The sequence below is a fragment of the Panthera uncia genome, chromosome E1 (assembly GCF_023721935.1).
Source record: "Panthera uncia isolate 11264 chromosome E1, Puncia_PCG_1.0, whole genome shotgun sequence".
Lineage (NCBI taxonomy): Eukaryota > Metazoa > Chordata > Mammalia > Carnivora > Felidae > Panthera > Panthera uncia.
Genome location: NC_064814.1, coordinates 44,738,483 through 44,756,641, shown reverse-complemented (window position 1 = coordinate 44,756,641; position 18,159 = coordinate 44,738,483). Strand labels below are relative to the sequence as shown.

Below are 18,159 nucleotides of genomic sequence, written 5' to 3'. Positions count from 1 at the left end.
GCCGTATGTAACCTTTTGAAATTGGCTTTTTTCACTCCACATAATTCCCTGATGGTCTATCTAAGTTATTGTGTGCATCACTTTTCTTTTTATGGCTGAGTAGTATTCTGTGCTATGGATGTTCCACAGCCTGTTTAACTGTTCATCCATTGAAGGACATTTGGGCTGTTTCCAGATTTAGGCTGTTATGAATAAAGCTGCTCTGGACATTTGTGTACAGATTTTTGTGCAAACATAAGTTTTCATTTCTCTGTGATAAATGCCCAAGATAATTGCTGGATCATATCATAAGTACATTTTTAGTTTCAGAAGAAACTGCCAAACTATTTTCCAGAATGGCTGTACCATTTTTACATTCCAGTCAGCTAGGAATGTGTGATCCCAATTCCTCCACATCCTCACCAGCTTTTTGGTGTTGTTACTATTTTTTTATTTTAGCCATTCTGATCGATGTTTAGTGATGTCTCATTGTAGTTTTATGTTTCATTTTCCTAATGGCTAATGATATTAAATATCTTTTCATGTGCTTATATTTCATCTGTATCCCCTTTTTTGGTGAAATGTCTGCTCATGTGTTTTGTCCATTTTCTAATTAGATTGTTTGTTTTCTTACTGTTGAGTTTTGAGAGTTCTTTATATAATCTAGATACCAGCCCTTTGTATGATACATAGTTTGCAAATATATTTTCTCAGTCTGTAACCAGCCTTTTCATCCTCTTACAGTTTTTTTGCAGAACAAAGGTGTTTAATTTTTATGAGGTTCAGTATATCAATTTTCTTTTTATAGATTGTGCTTTTGGCATTAGGTCCAAGAATTCTTCACTTAGTCCTAGGTCCTGAAGATTTTCTTCAATTTTTTCTACAAGTTTTATGGTCTTATGTTTAAGTCTAAGTCTTTGATCCATTTTCAGTTATTTTTTTGTATTAGGTGTGGGACTTAGGTCAGGGTTCAGTTTTGGGCCTGTGGATGTCTAATTGGTCTAGCGCCATTTGTTGCAAAGGCTAACCTTCTTTGACTTTACATTGGCAAGATGATTCCTCCCATTTTGTTCTTTAGCTATCCTAAGTCCTTTGCTTTTCCATATAAATTTTAGAATAAGGTTGTCTTTGTCTATAAGAAACTTTGCTGAGATTTTTTTTTAATTTTTTTTAACGTTTTTATTAATTTTTGAGACATAGAGAGACAGAGCATGAGTGGAGGAGGGGCAGAGAGAGAGGGAGACACAGAATCGGAAGCAGGCTCCAGGCTCTGAGCCATCAGCCCAGAGCCCGACGCGGGGCTCAAACTCACGGACCACGAGATCGTGACCTGAGCTGAAGTCGGACGCTTAACTGACTGAGCCACCCAGGCGCCCCAAAACTTTGCTGAGATTTTGATTGTAGTTGCATTAAATCTGTAGATCTGTGTGGGGAGATTTGACATCTCTGCAATGTTGAGTCTTCCAATTTATGAACGTGGTAAATCTCTCCAGTTATTTAGATCTTCTGTGATTCTTTCATTTTTTTTGTAATTTTCAGCAAAAGAGATCCTGTATATATTTTGTTAAATTTAATATTTAAAATATCTAATATTTTATATTTAAGTATTTTGTGTCCTTTGGTGTTATTATAAGTGGGATAGTGTATTTTATTTTATTCCACATAGTTGTTATCTCAGAGCTTTTTGTGCAGAACTTACGGAGTACTCTGAGGTTTTCACATTCATAGAAAGGGGAGAGGAAGAGTTGAAACTCGTAGCTTGAATCACAGGCATTGTGAAAACCAGGTATGGAAACAGTGTGAGTACAAAAGCAGACAGACTCCAATTTAAGTCCCACTTCTGACACTACTGGCTTTTTGTGACTTTGGGCAAGTCATTTAACTTCTCTGACTCTGTTTCTTCAATTGTCAGAGGGAAAATAATACCTCCTGTGCAAATCTTTTGTAAAGCTTTGAGATTTTGTGTGTGTGTGTGTGTGTGTGTGTGTGTGCGCGCGCGCGCGCGCGCACCGGTCTCAATATAACTTTGTTCAGGCTACAGTGGAATCGTGTAGTTTATGGTTAGGATTCACAAATGAGAGGCAAAGTGTACCTACTGTTGTGAACAGTCTTAAACCCTTCATGGTGCTAATTTTCAAGGATGTGAAGTCTTGACATAGCTCTTGTCCTCAAGGGGCTTATAATTTTGTTGAGGAAGCATGCTGTGTGTATAAAAATTCCAGGACAGGGTATCACTTGTGAGTTCAAAATGTATGGGGCAGACAGTGGGTGCATCAGAAAACTTTGTCTTCCTGGGTTTTGTTTGCTCTTTTGTACCCTGTTCAGTGAGGTAGCTTTGGGATGTTGTTGATGAGAGAGTGTGGGGGTGGGAGGGGGTGTGTACAGATTTAGGGGAAGGGATTCATGTGGGAATATGTAATTAATTTTTATACTTTCCCCAGTAAACCATCGACCCTTTTTATGATGTCATGAGGGATTCCTTAATTTTGCAGCTGCTTCCTGATTACGTCAGAGAGGAGCCTCTCACCCCACAGCCTGGAGCTGCACTCATACAAGAATTGGAAACAAATGAAGTGCTGAATATCTAATGGCTTCCACAGGGAGAGCCAGTTCAGACTTCCCAGGCCTCCTTTTGCAAGGTCTTCCTCAAGTATTTCTGACCCCCTGAAGTGTCTTTGTTCTGGAAAGACAGAACTGGCTGAGAGCCAAGTGGGCAGGAGCTTGGGGACTCCTTGATGCAGACCTCAGTCCCTCCAGGTGTTCTGCAATCCCGAACTGCTGCCCCTTTCCTGGGTCTCCTTTGGTAGGTGTTACTCTTTTTGAGGCCCCAGGATCCTCTGGAATCTGCCGAGATTATTAGTGAGAGAGAGTCCTTGGCCTGTTCAGTGAATCCCTTCCCTCCCACACATCATCTCCACCTTCTTTTGATTTTCTTTCTGCAGCATTTCTCATATCCGTGCACTCCTGTCCATTCCCTCTTCTAGCTCCTATAAGAAAGATGTTACGTTTACTTGGCATTAAAAAGTTTACGTAGTGCACTACATAGAATTTCTCTCAGTTCAAACAAGTTCATGCTCTGTTGGCTTCCCAGCCAGTCTCCCTTCCTGTTCTATTTTTCCAGCTACCCGAATCTGTCCTAAATGTTTTAACTAGATTATCCTTCATGAAACACTCACCCGTGCTTCATTCAGAAACCATGAGCGAGTGCTAGGGGTGCCTGGGTGGCTCAGTTGGTTAAGCGACCGACTTCGGCTCAGGTCATGATCTCTCAGTTTGTGAGTTCGAGTCCTGCGTCGGGCTCTGTGCTGACAGCTCAGAGCCTGGAGCCTGCTTCAGATTCTGTGTGTCTCTCTCTCTCTGCCCCTCCCATGCTCACACTCTGTGTCTCTCTGTCCCTTAATAATAAATAAACGTTAAAAAAATTAAAAAGAATGAAAGAAACCTTGAGTGAGTGCTCTTCTCACTGCCTGCCAAATCAGGTCTGTGTTCCTTGCTGTGGCATCTCAGACCCTCTGCTTTGTGGTCCCTGTCACAAAGTGTGGTCCCCTAGTGCATTGCTTTGCTTGCCTTGTGGGAGTCTGCCTGATGTGCCCCTATCTGCACGCCTCCTTCGCAACACTCCCATCTCTCCTTCATCCCCCAATTCCATCTTTGTTCATTTTTTGCAGCCTTGCTCAGAAGTGCTCTCTTCCATGAAACCTTTTCTGATATATTCTAGCTGGAAGTGATTTTCTCTCCCTCTGGTCAAAGAAAGCATCTTACTTCCATCTTCCTTGAATTATAGTTATTTGGGTCTGTGTATTCTTCCTGTCTTCCTCGTTAGATTATCATCTTCTTACGGATGGATCCTATTTTCCTTTGTATCTTCCACCGCTGGGATGAATAAATAACTTTGGAACCAGTGGGAGAGGTCACTTTGTTAAGAGGTTTGGATTTCCTTTGCCCTCATAAGTACCCACTAAAAGAAGTTTTACAGAGTTTTACAATCCTAGAAAATCCGGAAAGAGTAGCGGGCATGACAGGAGGGGCTCTTGGGGAGGAAACACTGGCTTCCACGTTCCTCTGTCTTTTCACAGCTCTACCCTGTTTGGGGATATGTCATTCATGACCGGCCTTCAGTCAGCCTAACTGTTCTGCCATTATGCTTGAATAATTTGCTTGGGTGTATTAGTGCCTGACTTTTCTGATTCATTCATTTTATTTCTCAGGGAATGAAGTGATGCCCTGATGGCATGGACATCTCTGCTTTTGCTCTGAGATTTTATCTGGTTTCTCTACAATGGCTGCCTCTTCCACACACACCCCTCCAACCCCCCCCCCCTCCAGTCAGCAACTGCCACAGGGAACTCTGTAGCCCAAACAGCAGCAGTCGCAAGATGCTCTCACTGCCCACTTCCTGTACACTAGGAGGTTTTGGTGGGCTGCTCAGGAACTGTGCCAGCCCTGTGTCTGACTGGTGACTGACTCATGAGAAAAGCAGCCTTATGTCTGAAAGATAAGAGCCAGCAAATCGCCTCCAGGTGGTGTTAGTTTGGAGGTGACTGACCATTCATTTCCTGTCTTTGGGAGGAGCCGGTGGGGAGGGAGTCCGTGAATAAGTGGTCTTGCCTGAATTTTTCTCCAGCTATTAGTGAAGCAGCCGAGCAAATAGTTGGTTCTCCCTCCCGAAACGGCTAGTGGACCCCAGTGCCTGCTGAATCCGTCCGTTGCTCTCAGGGTACCAGAGCTCTGTGTCATCCGTCCTGTGCCTCCCCGTCAGCGCTCTTCTCATCGTCTTGCCAGGAAGCTGGCTGTGCGCATCAGGGAAACTCTGCTTGTCTCAGTGCTGCCGGATTTTTCTGTGACCAGCCAAACCTCATCCCTCCCGGTACTAGTTTCCTCCAGATCTCTCCCTGACCTAGGAGTTGATCAGAAGTGATGGTTCTGAACCACTGTCCCTTGGCTGGGCGTAGAGGGTCCCGGCAGGTGGGCCTGCCTCTCCCCCACTCCCCTCCCCTCTCCCCCTCCTCCTGCCTCATTCCCATTTCCTGCAGGAGGATGCTTTGCCATCCTGGAGCCGTCAAGCACAGCTTTGCTTTGGCAGCACCGTCGCGCACACACTGGTGGGAGAGGGGACGTGTTTATCACTTTTCCTGGAGATTATCTGTTTAAGCACTTCTCTGACAGTTACAATAACAAGGGCAGTGTGTTGTGTTTCCCAGCAGAAGGACACTTGCTGTTGAAAGATGTATAGCACTAATTAGAAATACATAACATCCGGCCACATGGCAGCCTTCTCCCGGCCGCTCCATTTCCTGATTTCATACAACTTTGACGACAGTTGGTTTATGTTTTCCATGAATATGTTCTGAGAAAAATGAGAAAGTCTCCCTGTTACACAGGAGTGAGAAGACTGTTTCTGCCTGAGCAGGTATTTGGGCACAGGAATAGTGGGAGCTGTGGTCACCTGCCCGTCCAAGAGCATGTGGGAAGAAGGGGCAGAATCAAGTTCAGACCTCAGGTGACTTTCTTGGTAAGAAACATTTCTGTCTGACTTGCGCGTAGCCAAAACCATCCCCCTAAACCCTTGAGCAAGCCTGCTTTTGGAAAGAAGGGGAAAGGCTGTTTCACAGTGTTAATGAGTTCCTCAGCTCATGTCAGCCTCCTGCTACCTGACACCGAGCCAGAGGAACCCAGGCAAATACCAAGGCAAACAATGCTCTTTCCTTCCCCACCCCACATCATTTGTCGGTCTGGCCCAGCCCAACTCTGGGGATGTGTGTGGGTATCTGTCAAGCCTCGGGCCAGTTCCCTAGCTCTAGCCCCAGATTGGTGGGCTCTGGGAATCTGGCTGCTGTTTTCCCTACTCAGTTGTATGAGAATCAGTACTTCTCAAGGAGTGGCATCTTAGGGCTTCTAGCCTGCAAAAGCCTAAGTAAAGCAAAGAGTATCTCCGAAGATGCCATAACACTCAATGTATTTCTCACTGGAGGCACTGGGTCTGCATTGCCATGGTTACTTAGGTAAATAGCAATTTTTTTCCCCACCCAACTGAAAGATCCTAAGGTTGCAGGGACTGTGTTTTATTTGTGGCTGTGTTCTCCACAATACACAGCACAGGGTAAAGCTCACCATAGATGCTCAGTGTGTGCTTGTGGTACCATGGAGCCGTGGAGGAGGACAGGCCTTCCAAAAAGTGCTCTCTGTGACGTGGCCAGAAGACTGACTGAGACCTAGGCATTCTGACCCCCATAGAGCTGTGATATCACCACCTGCCTGATCAGAGCAGAACAGCTTCCTGGTTTGTAACTTCCAGACCACTGCAGGAAGTACTGACAGGCCCTTTATGGAGAGGCGGGAAGAGGTAAAGGCTTAAGGTGCCATAACCATGGTTAAGAACAGAGCATTCATGGAGCTGCCTTTTCAGCTGCTGCTCTGAGAGGTAGTTGAGCCCTTCTGCACTCACAGCAAAGACGCTCCCGTTGTTGCTACCCTGCATGGTCCCCAGACCTTATTGCAGGAGGCTTAAAAAGGGAGCCAACCTGGACTCCCCAGAGGCCACAAATGTCATTGTTTTTAAGCAGTTTGTTCTCCCCCTTTGAGCCCTAGTCCAAACTTTCGCTCGAGAAATAGCCTAGCCTGAGATTGCCATTTGTCATAAAAATAGGAATGGGCTTGGTGAAAGTAATCTCCCTTTGCCCATCTTAACCTTATCCGGGCTAATGAGAGTATCTTATTGTAGTCTTGGGCTTCTCAAAATGCTAGTCTCTTTGAGCTAAGACACCCCCTTTCATGCCTTTTAAGGACCTTCTGTGTGCAGGTAACTTCTGCCTAAGATGCCCAGTTGATAAGGGGACACTAATGTCAGCTACCAAGATGTGGCCTCCCCTTCTCCTGTTCTAGCTTCCTCTGTTCTGTACTTACTGCCCCAGTCTGGGCCGGCCTCATTGCTAATTAGAGGCAGGCTGCTGGCAGTGCCTGGCAAGCGCTTAGGCTCAGCTGGGGCCGTACAGACAGTGCTGCTGCCCCTGGTTAGGGGTGGAGGGGAGAAGTTGGCAAGGTTTTTTTAGGATGGCTTGCACATCTTCCCCTTCCCTGATTTCTACACTCTCTCCCCTTGGTTGTTGGATGCTTGCATCTTGGTCTCTCTAGCAGAGGTTTGGGGTCTTACCAGAAGAAGAATCAGAGTGGTGACCTATTCTAATCGCGTGGACTCTTACCACTTCCTTACTGCCTGCCGCAGTTGGGTTGGAAAGTTAGAGGGTGACATTTGGGACCAGTGGGCATCTGGAGGGATGGCAGGAAAGCCACAATAGATGAATACTTTGCTACACTGATGCTATTCATATGTTGGGATCTTCTGAGCAGCAGCCTGTTCCTTCTCACTCCCAGGGTTCTCTAAAGTGGTTTGGGGCTGGCTTTGTATACTCCAATCATGTTTGCTCCTGTGGCTAGGGCGGTTTTGGAATAACTGTGGTTGTGTAGCATCTCCTGGAGTAAAGACTTCAATTAGGCCCCATTGACAAGACTAGTGTCAATGAGGAGAAAGTCAAGAGGGCTTTCCTCTGGCTACTGAGGTTAAAATGCAGGCAGGCACAGAGATCAAACATGTGGCTAATTATCCTTTTAACACTTGGAGATTCAGAGAGTTCTCATGTATTACAGAGGGAATTAACAGATTAGTTGCTGCCAGAGCAAGTGACCGGGCGCCCGATTTCATCTCGTGCGTGTATTCGGTGTCTCTTCCTCTGAGGCTGCAGGTTGGACTTTTGCCTTCTGTTTGTCTCCGATTCCTTTCAGGTCTGGGTGAAGTGGCTATCAGGGCAGTCCACTGACAAGCAGGAGGTACAGACAACGGTTTGAGAGTGTGTCTGTCGCCTCTGCCAAAGAATGGCTCTAGCCACCGTGAAGGTGGCTCCTTTCACTGAGACCTGCAGCTAGAAGGAAGTTAACCAGGCTGAGAAAGTGAGGGGCAGAAGGTGCTGGTATTGGGAGCCGGATTTATTTTTTAGCCCTAGGGGAAAGAATTTGTGAAAGAAAAAAGAAAGTACTTCTGGCTGAGTGCTTATTATATGCCCATTTTCCTATGTAAAATGAGCTCATTCAGTGAAAATAGGTTATTTGTAAGTGGAGGATTAACAGGAGGTAAGGATGGAACCAAAGTTGGTGATTCAAGAAGATAATTTAAATTCGTATTTTTCTTCTCTTAATTGATGTTTGTACTCCTGCTATCTATACATTAGAGAGACTGAGTTAATTAAATATGACTTCTTGTTACTATAGCTTCACATTATTAGTAGGCTACTAAGTACAGTGACCTGCAGCTCTGGCTTGGACTGTCCACCCTGGGGCCCCTGGTCTTGGGGAAGTGATGCAGAATTTGCACAGGGGGTCCCTATAATAAGGTTATCAAGCGCTTACCCATACACCAGCCATCGCGGTAAGTGCTTCATGATTTTATTTAGCCTTATAGCTATCCTTTGAGGGAGGAAATATTGCTGGCCCCAGTCTCAGATGAGGAAAGGGAGCCGAGTGACCTGACCGAGTATGTGCACCTAGTGAGGTAGGGAAGAGTAGCCCTTGGCCCCCAGGGCACTGATGGAGTGTCATTTGCCTCTCCTCAGACTGCTTCTCGGAGGAGTGTCGCTCTGTGATCCAGGAGCAAGCGGCAGCGCTGGGCCTGGCCATGTTTTCTCTCCTGGTGCGGCGCTGCACCTGCTTACTTAAGGAGTCTGCCAAAGGTAAGGAGATGAGGGGCCCCCTGACTGATGGTCTTTCCCCTGCCTGGGCCCTGTCCAGACAAGTTCAGGATGCTACGCTGCCTTCCAGTGTCTCCTCCCTCTACTTGACATTCTTCCTCCTCCCAGTACCCCCCTTCCTTCTGCTCACCTAACTAGTCCTGCCTCCTTTTGCATTCTGTGTACCTCTGTGGCCCTCTGTCCTTGGGGGAACTATCCCCTCCCCCCTTTCTCTAGTAGTTAAGATTTTCACTGTACCTAAAAGCTGCTGCGGGTTCCTGCAGCTTTAGAAAACCAGCAAAGAGCGTTTCCTTTTTTGTTCATAATTGATGTTTTCGTTTCCCCCCTCTATCTCTATGTCCCTCTTTGTCTGGTACTGGTGATTGCTGTAACCACTGTGGACCAGCCACCTTGTGAGACTCACTGAACCAGAGCAGGGGCTATTTTTAGCCCTTGCATTGAGCAGTGTCCCCATATCCATTAAGGCTGCCCTTAGAAATCTAAGCCTGATTGCTGAGCCGTATAAGGTAGGGCTGAAGGTTGCCCCTTTCTCTCAGCTCCTGGATCAGTATTGGTGTGTATTGAGGCCATGCTGTTGTCCCTCTGCCACTTCGACTTTGTGGGTGCCTCCAGACCCTGGAGCTGCTTTTTTTTTGGAGGGAGGGTTGGGGTATCTTTTTATTTTGAAACAATCTCAAATATATAGAAAAGTTGCAAGGATAATACAAAGAATTCTTACATACGCTTCACACAGATTCCCCATTTGTTTACATTTTACCATAGTTGCCTTTTAAGTTCTCTCTCTTTCTGTACACATGCAAATATTTATGCTTATTATTATTTTTGTCCTGAACCATTTGATTGTAAGTTGTAGACATGTTAGCCCTTTACCCCCAAATACTTGACTAAATATTTCCAAATAACAAGGACAGTCCCTTACATGACAGTGCAGTTATCAAAATCAGGAAGCCAACAATGATATAGTACTGTTGTTGAATCTACAGACCATATTGAGTTTGTATCAGTGTCCTAAAAAAAAAAAAAAAAAAAGGTCATTTTCTGGTATAGGACCCACTCCAGGATCACACATTGCAATTTAGATGTCGTGTCCGTTTTAGTTTCCTTCAATCTGGAATTAAATGGTTTCTTTAATGCTTTCTCAGTCTTCCTTTGTTTTTCATGACCTTGACATTTTTGAAGTGTGCAGGCCACTTTGTTGAATGTCCCACAGTTCGGGTTTGTCTGATATTTCCTCATGGTCAAGTTCAGGTTATGCCGTTTTGGCAGGATCCCTGGTGCCATGTCAGAGTTGTGCTGAAGGAAAGCTAAAAGGGGGGGGCTAGAGGCCAGAGTGGCGACTTCAGCCAGGCCACAGGTGGAGCAGAAACAGCTGTCTGCAGGGGCAGACCCAGTGCACTGGTTCTCTCTTTGTCCTGCTTTTCAGAATCCTCTTAGGTGCTGGCACTTGTCCTCCGCTTCTGGGCCCAGCTTTCCTGTGGACTTGGTCTCCCTTCCCTAAGAGCTTGCTGCCGTCCCAGCGCCCCAGGCCTCACTCGTGGGCCACAGCAGACCTAGGCCCAGTTCTCACCCTTTGCCTCTGCAGCTCAGCTGTCCTCTCCTGAGGACGAGGATGACCAAGATGACATCAAGGTGTCTTCCTTCGTCCCGGACCTGAAGGAACTGCTCCCCAGTGTGAAAGTCTGGTCAGACTGGATGCTCGGCTACCCAGACACCTGGAACCCTCCGCCCACGTCCCTGGACCTGCCCTCACAGTGAGTCGGCCCGCTCGTTTTTCGGCACTGCTGACCTCGGCCCGCCTGTGCTCCCACGGCTCCCCTCCTGGTCCTCCGTGTGTCCTCCCACCCGCCACCTGCTTGTTCGTCTCGTCCCTCCTCATTTGAACTTTACTTTTCCCCTTCCTTGAACACCTTCCTTGTCCCCTGATGTTTTAGGCTGTTTTCCCTTGTTCTCCGGCCCGTTCCTCCTCCTCAGTCTGCCCTCCTCTCTCACTCCGAAGTTGCTGTTTTGTTCTGTCTTTGCCCTTGCTCTCTCGCTCTCACTTCATGTTGTTCGTGCCCACCATCTCTGTAGCGGCCTCTCGAGTCTGGCCGTGTGTCGGTGGCGTGAGGAGAGGCCTTATCTCTTCCTCTCTCTTCTAGTTTGTCTCCACACATCCGTCGTGCTCTCGTCCTGCTGCTGCTTGTGCTGTCCTACGCATGCTGCTGCTCGGGCCTTCTTCTCACACGTTGTGATGTATGAGGAGGGTGACTGCACACACCTCTCTCTTTTGTTCACGTCACTTCCCATCTCCTTGTTTCTGGGTGTCAGTGTGCTGTCTGTCAGAGCATTTGTCGCTGTGAGGTGTGTCGGTCTGGGGAGTGTGTGTGTCCACCTGGATGTGTCTGTGTGACTTTTTTCCTTTTTAAAAGCTGTGGTAAAACATCTGTAACAAAATTTTTCATCTTAACCATTTTTAAGTATACAATTCAGTGGTATATTATATTTACATAGTTATGTAGCCATGCATGGCTGTTTCTTACGTCCATATCTGTGTGTGGGTTCTATCTCTGTATGTGCCTCTTTGGCTCTGGTTGTCTGTCTGTGTCTGAGTGTGAGGGCCTTTGTCTGTCTAGGGGTCTGTCTAAGTGTCTTTGGTGTACCCGTCCATGTCTGTCCATGTATACGTGTCCATATGTTTCTCTGCGTTGTGTCCGTATCTGTGTCTGTGTCTCTCTGTTCTTGGGGGTGGGGGGGTGGTCTCTTTGCAGGGCTCGTGCGTCTCCACGAAGGGGCTCTTTCAGTGTGTGTCTCTGTCCATCTCCATGTTCTCTCTGTGTCTCTCTCTGATTGTAGGTCCGTGTCCGTGCATGTGTGCTGTAGTCCTGTCCATGTGTCTGTGTGTGTGACTGTGTCCTGTGGGAGTGTCTGCATGTGTTCCTGAATATCTGTGTTCAGGACTGCGTGTGTCTGCGTCTCTGCTTGTCCGTGACTGTGTCTCTGCGCGTAGGTCTGCATCTGTCTGTCAGAAAGCAAATCTCTGTGTATGAGGGTCTGCCTGTATCTACCTGCCTCTGCCTGCCTCGCCTGTGTCTCCCTACCTGCTTCACCTATTGCCTGCCCGTCTCTGCTTGTCTTGGCTTGTTCCTGCCTGCTTGCCTCTGTTTATCTGCCTCTGGGGTTTGTGTGTGTCTGTATCAGGGGTCAGCAAACTATGGCCCATGAGCTAAGAACGGTGTACATTTTTAAATGGCTGAAAAAAAATCAAAAGACTACTATTTCATGACTTGTGAAAATTGTTAGAAAAGTCAAATCTCCGTGTCCATGAAGTTGTACTGGAACACAGCCATGCTTGTTTGTTTACACTTTGTCTGTGGGTGCTTTCACACTGCAGCAGTTGAGCTGAGGAGTCACAGCAGAGGCGTTATAGTCTGCAAAGCCTAAAATGTTTACTCTAGCTGTTTACAGAAAGTTTGCCGGCTCTTGGTGTATATCTATGTTCCCATGCGTCCCGTTCTTTTCTTGTGTTAGCGTCACTGCGTGTGCTCACGTTTGCACAGTAGTTTCTTAACGCGTGTGCATATTGATGCCCGTTTCTGGTCAGCTCTGTTGATTGTCCATCTCTCTCTCTCTCCACCTTTCTCTCTCTCTCTCTTCCTGTCTCTGCCTCTGCCTCTGCCTCTCTGTTTCTCTTTTCCTCTCTCTCTCGCCCCCCTACCCCGTGCTGTCTTGTGGTCTCTGGCAGGTGCGGCATACTCAGAGCTCTGGGCGCTGCGCTGGGGGAGGGTGTGTGTTTGGGAGCGAGCGTCCTTAGCCAACACACCACCATTCTTCTCCACTGCTCTTCTCTGGGAGGGGCACGCACTGGAGGGTAGAGTATGGAGACCTAGGCTGCTGCCGATGGCACTTCTGGGAATGGAGAGGGGCGCTTCTCTGGGCTGGGTGCTGCCCACATGAGTCCCTCTAGACTCATGGGTGATCCACAGAGGGAAGGCTGCAGCAGAGGTTTCTGGCCAGTAGTTATTGACCTTTCTGTGTGGACTGTCTGCCTCTTTCCCCCCTTTTCTTCCTCAAATTTCTTCCCTGTTCCTCACATCAGGAAGCACCCCTGGACTGTCAGGCCCTCTCTCCCCAGTTCCCTTCCAGCTCTAGCTCTGTAACTGTGTGAGTGATGCTCACAACATCAGACAGTTCTCTGCATTCTCCTGTGAACCTTCCTAGATTCCCAACATGTATCCCAGGCTGAGGCCTTCTGAGCCAGGGTTGAGACCTGAATGGGGCAGCTGGGGCCACGCAAAGGAATGGACTGATCTGCTGACCAGGGGTAGCTGTTTCCCAGCAGTGTTCCCTAAAGAGTTAACATGTACAGCCTCAGACTTTTCAGGCTGTTAATCTATAATGCCGACTAGGCAATTTGCAGTTTTGGAAAGAAACTGACAAGGAAGGGCTCAGCTCTCCAAGTATCTGAAGCCACTGCTTCTGAGCATGCACAGGGGTCACAGAGTGCTCCTCCCTTCCTCTCGGGGGGTGGGGAGGCAGACCATCTGTCCCTGGAGCTTGGGCCTTCTCTGGGTCACCTCACCTCACAACCACAGGTCCCTTAGATATGGTCCACCCAGCCCCTGTTTATCCATATCCCAGCCATCAGTCCTGTTAACGCTCTTCTGTGACCTGTCTCCCTTTATCCCTCCTCCCTCTGTCACTCCCTTTGGCTTTTGTTTGGCTGAGGAAATAGAAAGCTCACGCAGGAAGTGCTGGGCCTCATTTGCTTGAGGTGCCGAGTCTGTTTTCTCTTTGGATGCTGTAGCAAATGGCCCGTTGCCGGCATATGCAAGCTGCTGCCCATCTTTGGGCAAGGGCTCAATCTGCAGCTGGGCACGTGGTCCAAGCTACAGCCGTCCCCAGCTAGGCCTCACCTCTAAGGCCACGGAGAGGCAGAGGGGGTTGGGACACTTGAACAAATTTGCTTTTTCTTTTCAGACCGTTCTTCACAGGGAGAGCAGATTTGACCAAATAATAAATATTGAATCTGATTGCCTAGTAAACAAGTTCCTGGAGCAGTGGGCACCACTGATGAATCCAGTCTAGGCTGGAGCAGCCAGTGTGGTAGAGAATGGAGTCCCCTTCTGCACTGTCTCTGCAACCAGGATTAGCAGCTGGTTGTCTCGAATGCAAGTTTAAGCATAAAGGAGGAGCTCTTGCTGTCCTGGGGCCTGGCCACAAGGCATGGTGGTTTGAGGGCTGGGGCCTCTGTTGGACAGCGCAAACCTGGCCTGCCCACCACTGAGGGTAGCCCCACCTCATAGCTGTCAGGTGCTGGAAAAGTGGAATGAGAATTTACTTCCCTCCTGTCCAGTTTCTCCTATAGCTGGCTAACACTCACTGAGTAAATACCATGGTGGAGAGATTGGCAAGGTATGGTGGTTCTCTTATGCTCACTGATCTTTCATACTCTGGAGCCTTTTCTTTTAAGGCCCTAGGGAATAACACACTCCAGATAGTTCTGCAGATGTCAGAACAGTAATCCCTGTGGCACTGTTAAGGTCCAGGTGCTGATCTTCATTTTGGAGGTTTTAGAAATGCACTCAAGAGACTAGGAAGGAAATGGGTTCTACCTGACATCTCTCCTTTGCATGTTTTCCTTGGTTTTTGCCTGTATTTGTTCTCCACAAAGACAGATCCATCCTTGATCCTAACATAAGGTGATCAGATAGCCTACATTTCAATTTGCCTCTCCTCCAGAAACCCTCACTCCCAAATTATCTCCCTGACCCACTTGAACCTTTAATTAATGTAGCTCCCTTTGTTCCCTCCCTTTCTTTTCGTTGCCTTTCTTCCTTGTACAGTTAGAGAATCATTCCAAAGCTTTCTTCGGGGAATTCCAAGGCTCATCATAAGTCTCCTTGGTTCTCTCCTTTTTTGCCCATATTCCTCTTCTTTCCAGTCACATCTGCTTTCCCTAGGCAGTAACCACCTAACACATATGGAACACCTCGGCTGGTGATGACACTGCAGAGTGATAAGGGCAGGATCTCAGGGCCACTCGTGCCTTCCCACACAGTGGCATTAGTAGGTATGTGTGTTGGAGTCAGCATGTAAGTAGGTTGACTTCCCATTTGTACCTGTTAGGAGCTGTGATAGGATGGCTTTACATCCCAAGAGATTTTGGTGCAGAGGATTGTAGCAGAGTGTGGAAAGTTGCCTTGGGTTGCTGTAAAAGACAGTGTAGGATGCTTTGGTCTGTTTAGAACAGACCACAGTGTTTGGAGGGACCATCTACTTGTGGGGTGTGGGGGAGGAGTGGGGAACGTGGTTTCTGCACTAGGCCTCTCGTTAGCAGGGAGAGGTAGCTGCTTCCCACTTTACCAAGTGAGCGTGAAGTAAGCCATGACTGTCAGGTGATGGAGAGGAGCAGAGCAGCAGGCTTTCACGAGCCTAAGCATAGTGACCCCTCACATCCCAAGACCTTTGGCAAGCTAGGGCAGCGGGACAGCCTACCTCATTTCATAGTCTCTGCCGAAGCCAAATCTTCCCTCATCTTGATCTCTAGTTCTCAGTAAGTGAAAGAGTCAGGGGACTTTGAGAACATCCAAACCTAGCCCAGCTGTGGCAGTTGGTTTATTGCTTTCAGCTGGTACTTGAACCCAGGTCCTGGTCTTGGAGGCTTTCCCAGGTTTAATCCCCAGAGCTTTCTCTGCAGCTGTATGACACTGCGCTGACCCCGAATGAGGATAGGAAAATAGAACCAGTGCCAAGCCAGAGTCTCTTTTTCATTTGGAGTCTGGCTGTCTGCCCATGACCAGGGTTACATAATGGGAAACATAGCTGGGGCTCTGGAGAGCCCGCGTTTCACCAGGCTGCCCAGACCTTCGCATTCTGATGCTATATATCTTCCTAATTGTAGCTCCGATGCATTTATCACACTGTTGGATTGGAGTACTGTTAAAAAAAAAAAAAAAAAAAAAAAACCTCCAGAAATTCCTGGACTTGCTACTTTCCATGCCTTGTCTTGTATAGTCTACAGAGCATGCTGGAAAAGGCTTGTAGGGAGCCCTGTGAGTGCTGTCACATAGGGAGACGTGGGGATGTGTAGGGAGTATGCAGTAAGCTGATTTCCTCAGGGAGCCTACATGTGTTGACCCTGTAGATGAGATAGACATTCTTGAGTTGAAAAACAGCTAGTTCACTCACCCTCACAGGGCAGGTCTGGAATAAGAACTAATCCCAAGTCTAATCGGCACCCCTTCAAGGACGCTTAATACGTCTTCCCAAAAGGGCATTTTAGGAGGTCACTAAGTAACGGTCCATCAGCACTTCCCTGAAGGAAGTGGTGGTGACTGTGGGAAGCCCCTTTGCTACCCTGGCTCCCCACCCAGTCTCCCTGGCTCCGGGTTGGGGCGTCAGCACTACAGCCTGGCACCAGGGGGTTCCTCTTCCTCCAAGTGCTGAGTGTGAGACACACGTGATCTCTCCCACGACAGGAGTCTCTGTCCCCTCCCAACTCCTCTCACAGGACTTGTGAGAGGAAGGGGTGTTGGCCTAAGGCTCCAGTCTGACCCCAACAGGGTACAGCAGCTGACCCCAGGGAGAGCACTTTCCAGCTCTGGGCTGAGGTTATTTGGGTCCAGTGTGTGCTAAACTAAGAAGACGTGTTGGAGTGGTTACAGCTAAAAATTTAAGAGAGGCAGGAACCGTGAGAATCCGCACCAGGGAGGCCACCGAGGGCTCCACTCATGCCGTGGAGATGCTGAGGTCCCCCGGGGGCTGCTCTTTCCCAAACACACAGTGCTGATGGGTTTAACACACCATAGTGATGCAACAGAGGCTATACGTGTTGAACGTAGCTTGGGAAAAGTGCAATCAAACAAGGCACTGACCTAGATAGAAGCTGAGGGAGGCACAGTAGAGGTACTTGAGAAATCCTGGAATGAGGTTACTGTGACCTGTCGTTGGCCATAGGGCTCCAGCTGCACTGCTTAGAACATGAAGAAGTTTGTATTCTTGGAGTAGTGCAGGGTGACTGCGCTTCAGGATTCAATTTGCCCTATTGGGCAGACTTCATTTAAGTTGGACAGTCTCCCAGGGGCCCAAGTTGACTTGTTTGTATAAAGTAGAAAGGCAGAAGGGATTATCTTTTACTGAGTCTTATATTCTTTAGTGGTCACCTAATATACAGCTGTTATTCTCGGAGGATGATATCTTGCTGCCCATGTCTTAACTGCTAAAACAGTGATCTCTGACAGCCTTTTCTCCTCTTCATACTGTGGTGGCATCGAAAATACACTCTAGTTCCTAATCTCAGAGAGCTGCATAGGTTCCTACCACCCTCACCTCTACCTCATCCCTGAACCTGTTGAGCTACTTTAGCATTGATACCAGACAAGATTCTCAGCCCACTGAAAACAGAGTTGGCCTGACATCTCAGCTTTTAAGGGCTTCCTATGCTATTTAAGCCCAGGTACTATCCTTTTGACTCTGCCAGCCCTGTTGGATTCCTTCAGGTCCATTTCTGCTATTAGCTGGTCACCACCTGCAGTTTTCTCCGGTTGGGTGGGAAGTCCTTGGGGCTACAATGGTCTCATGTTGGCCATTGAACCCCCTGTGGAGAGTTGTGGGCTGGAACATAATGGTCCATAGGCAAACAGGTTTTTAAAGGTGCATATTGCATATCTTATGAGCATGTCTCCTGTTGTGGCCTTTTGTCTTTCCCCTTTGTCTCTGTAGTCCACAGGCTTTGTCTTTTTCAGCTTCCTTGTGTCTAGTTTCTGTGCCACCTTGGCTACATCTCCAGAGCTCCTCATCCCAGGAACCAAAAGACCCAACTTGTTTCCCATCTGTACCACAACTCTGATCTTCCATAGCTCTGAAACACAATGCAGGGCTTCTTCTCACTCAACTCTTTCCGGGTTTGTTCTGCAGCTGTGGAGTTTGAATGTTAGTGTTTAAACAAGCTGGTATTACACAGGAAATGGCCACCTCCACAGGCCCCTGCAGGCTTGTAACATGGGGTCATTGTACTTGATATTAATCACCAGTCAGCCTGTTCCCCCAGTAAAAATATGAAGGGGTGTGTGAGGGCTCCGTCCTCCTTAGACTTGCCAGAAGGATGGCCTGAGCCCTGGTTGGACCTTAGCACTCCACTCTCCAAACTCTCCTTCCCTTGGCCCCGCCCTGGATGGAACTTGCAAAAAAGTTCTCACCTGACCTCTTCCCTATAAAGCTGGCAGATCTTCCTTGCTTTCTGAGTTCTAGGAAGGAGATATATTGTGGTATAACTTGCTCACCTATCTCACACCTTAACCTTTCAGGTGTTGAATGACACCTTGTGTGCGAAAACTCCAAAAGCTCAAGAACACAGAAACCTATTCGTCTGTCTGACACCAGGGCTTCTCAGTTCCTTGGACTGAAGCTGCTTTTCTAGGGCTGTATGCGGAAAACAACTTCAGCCTGAAGGGTTAATCTGATT

At 47.8% G+C, this 18,159-nt stretch overlaps 1 protein-coding gene across 3 annotated transcripts in view; it reads left to right on the top strand.

The window, feature by feature from the left end:
- The window catches only part of SMG6 (SMG6 nonsense mediated mRNA decay factor), a 227,433-nt gene that overhangs the window by 93,261 nt on the left and 116,013 nt on the right, over positions 1 to 18,159 (top strand). For all 3 annotated transcript variants that reach the window (XM_049636759.1, XM_049636760.1, XM_049636761.1), the window contains 2 exons: positions 8,583 to 8,699; positions 10,300 to 10,468. In XM_049636759.1, coding sequence (XP_049492716.1) covers positions 8,583 to 8,699; positions 10,300 to 10,468 — 286 coding nt within the window. The remainder of the gene's footprint in view (positions 1 to 8,582; positions 8,700 to 10,299; positions 10,469 to 18,159) is intronic.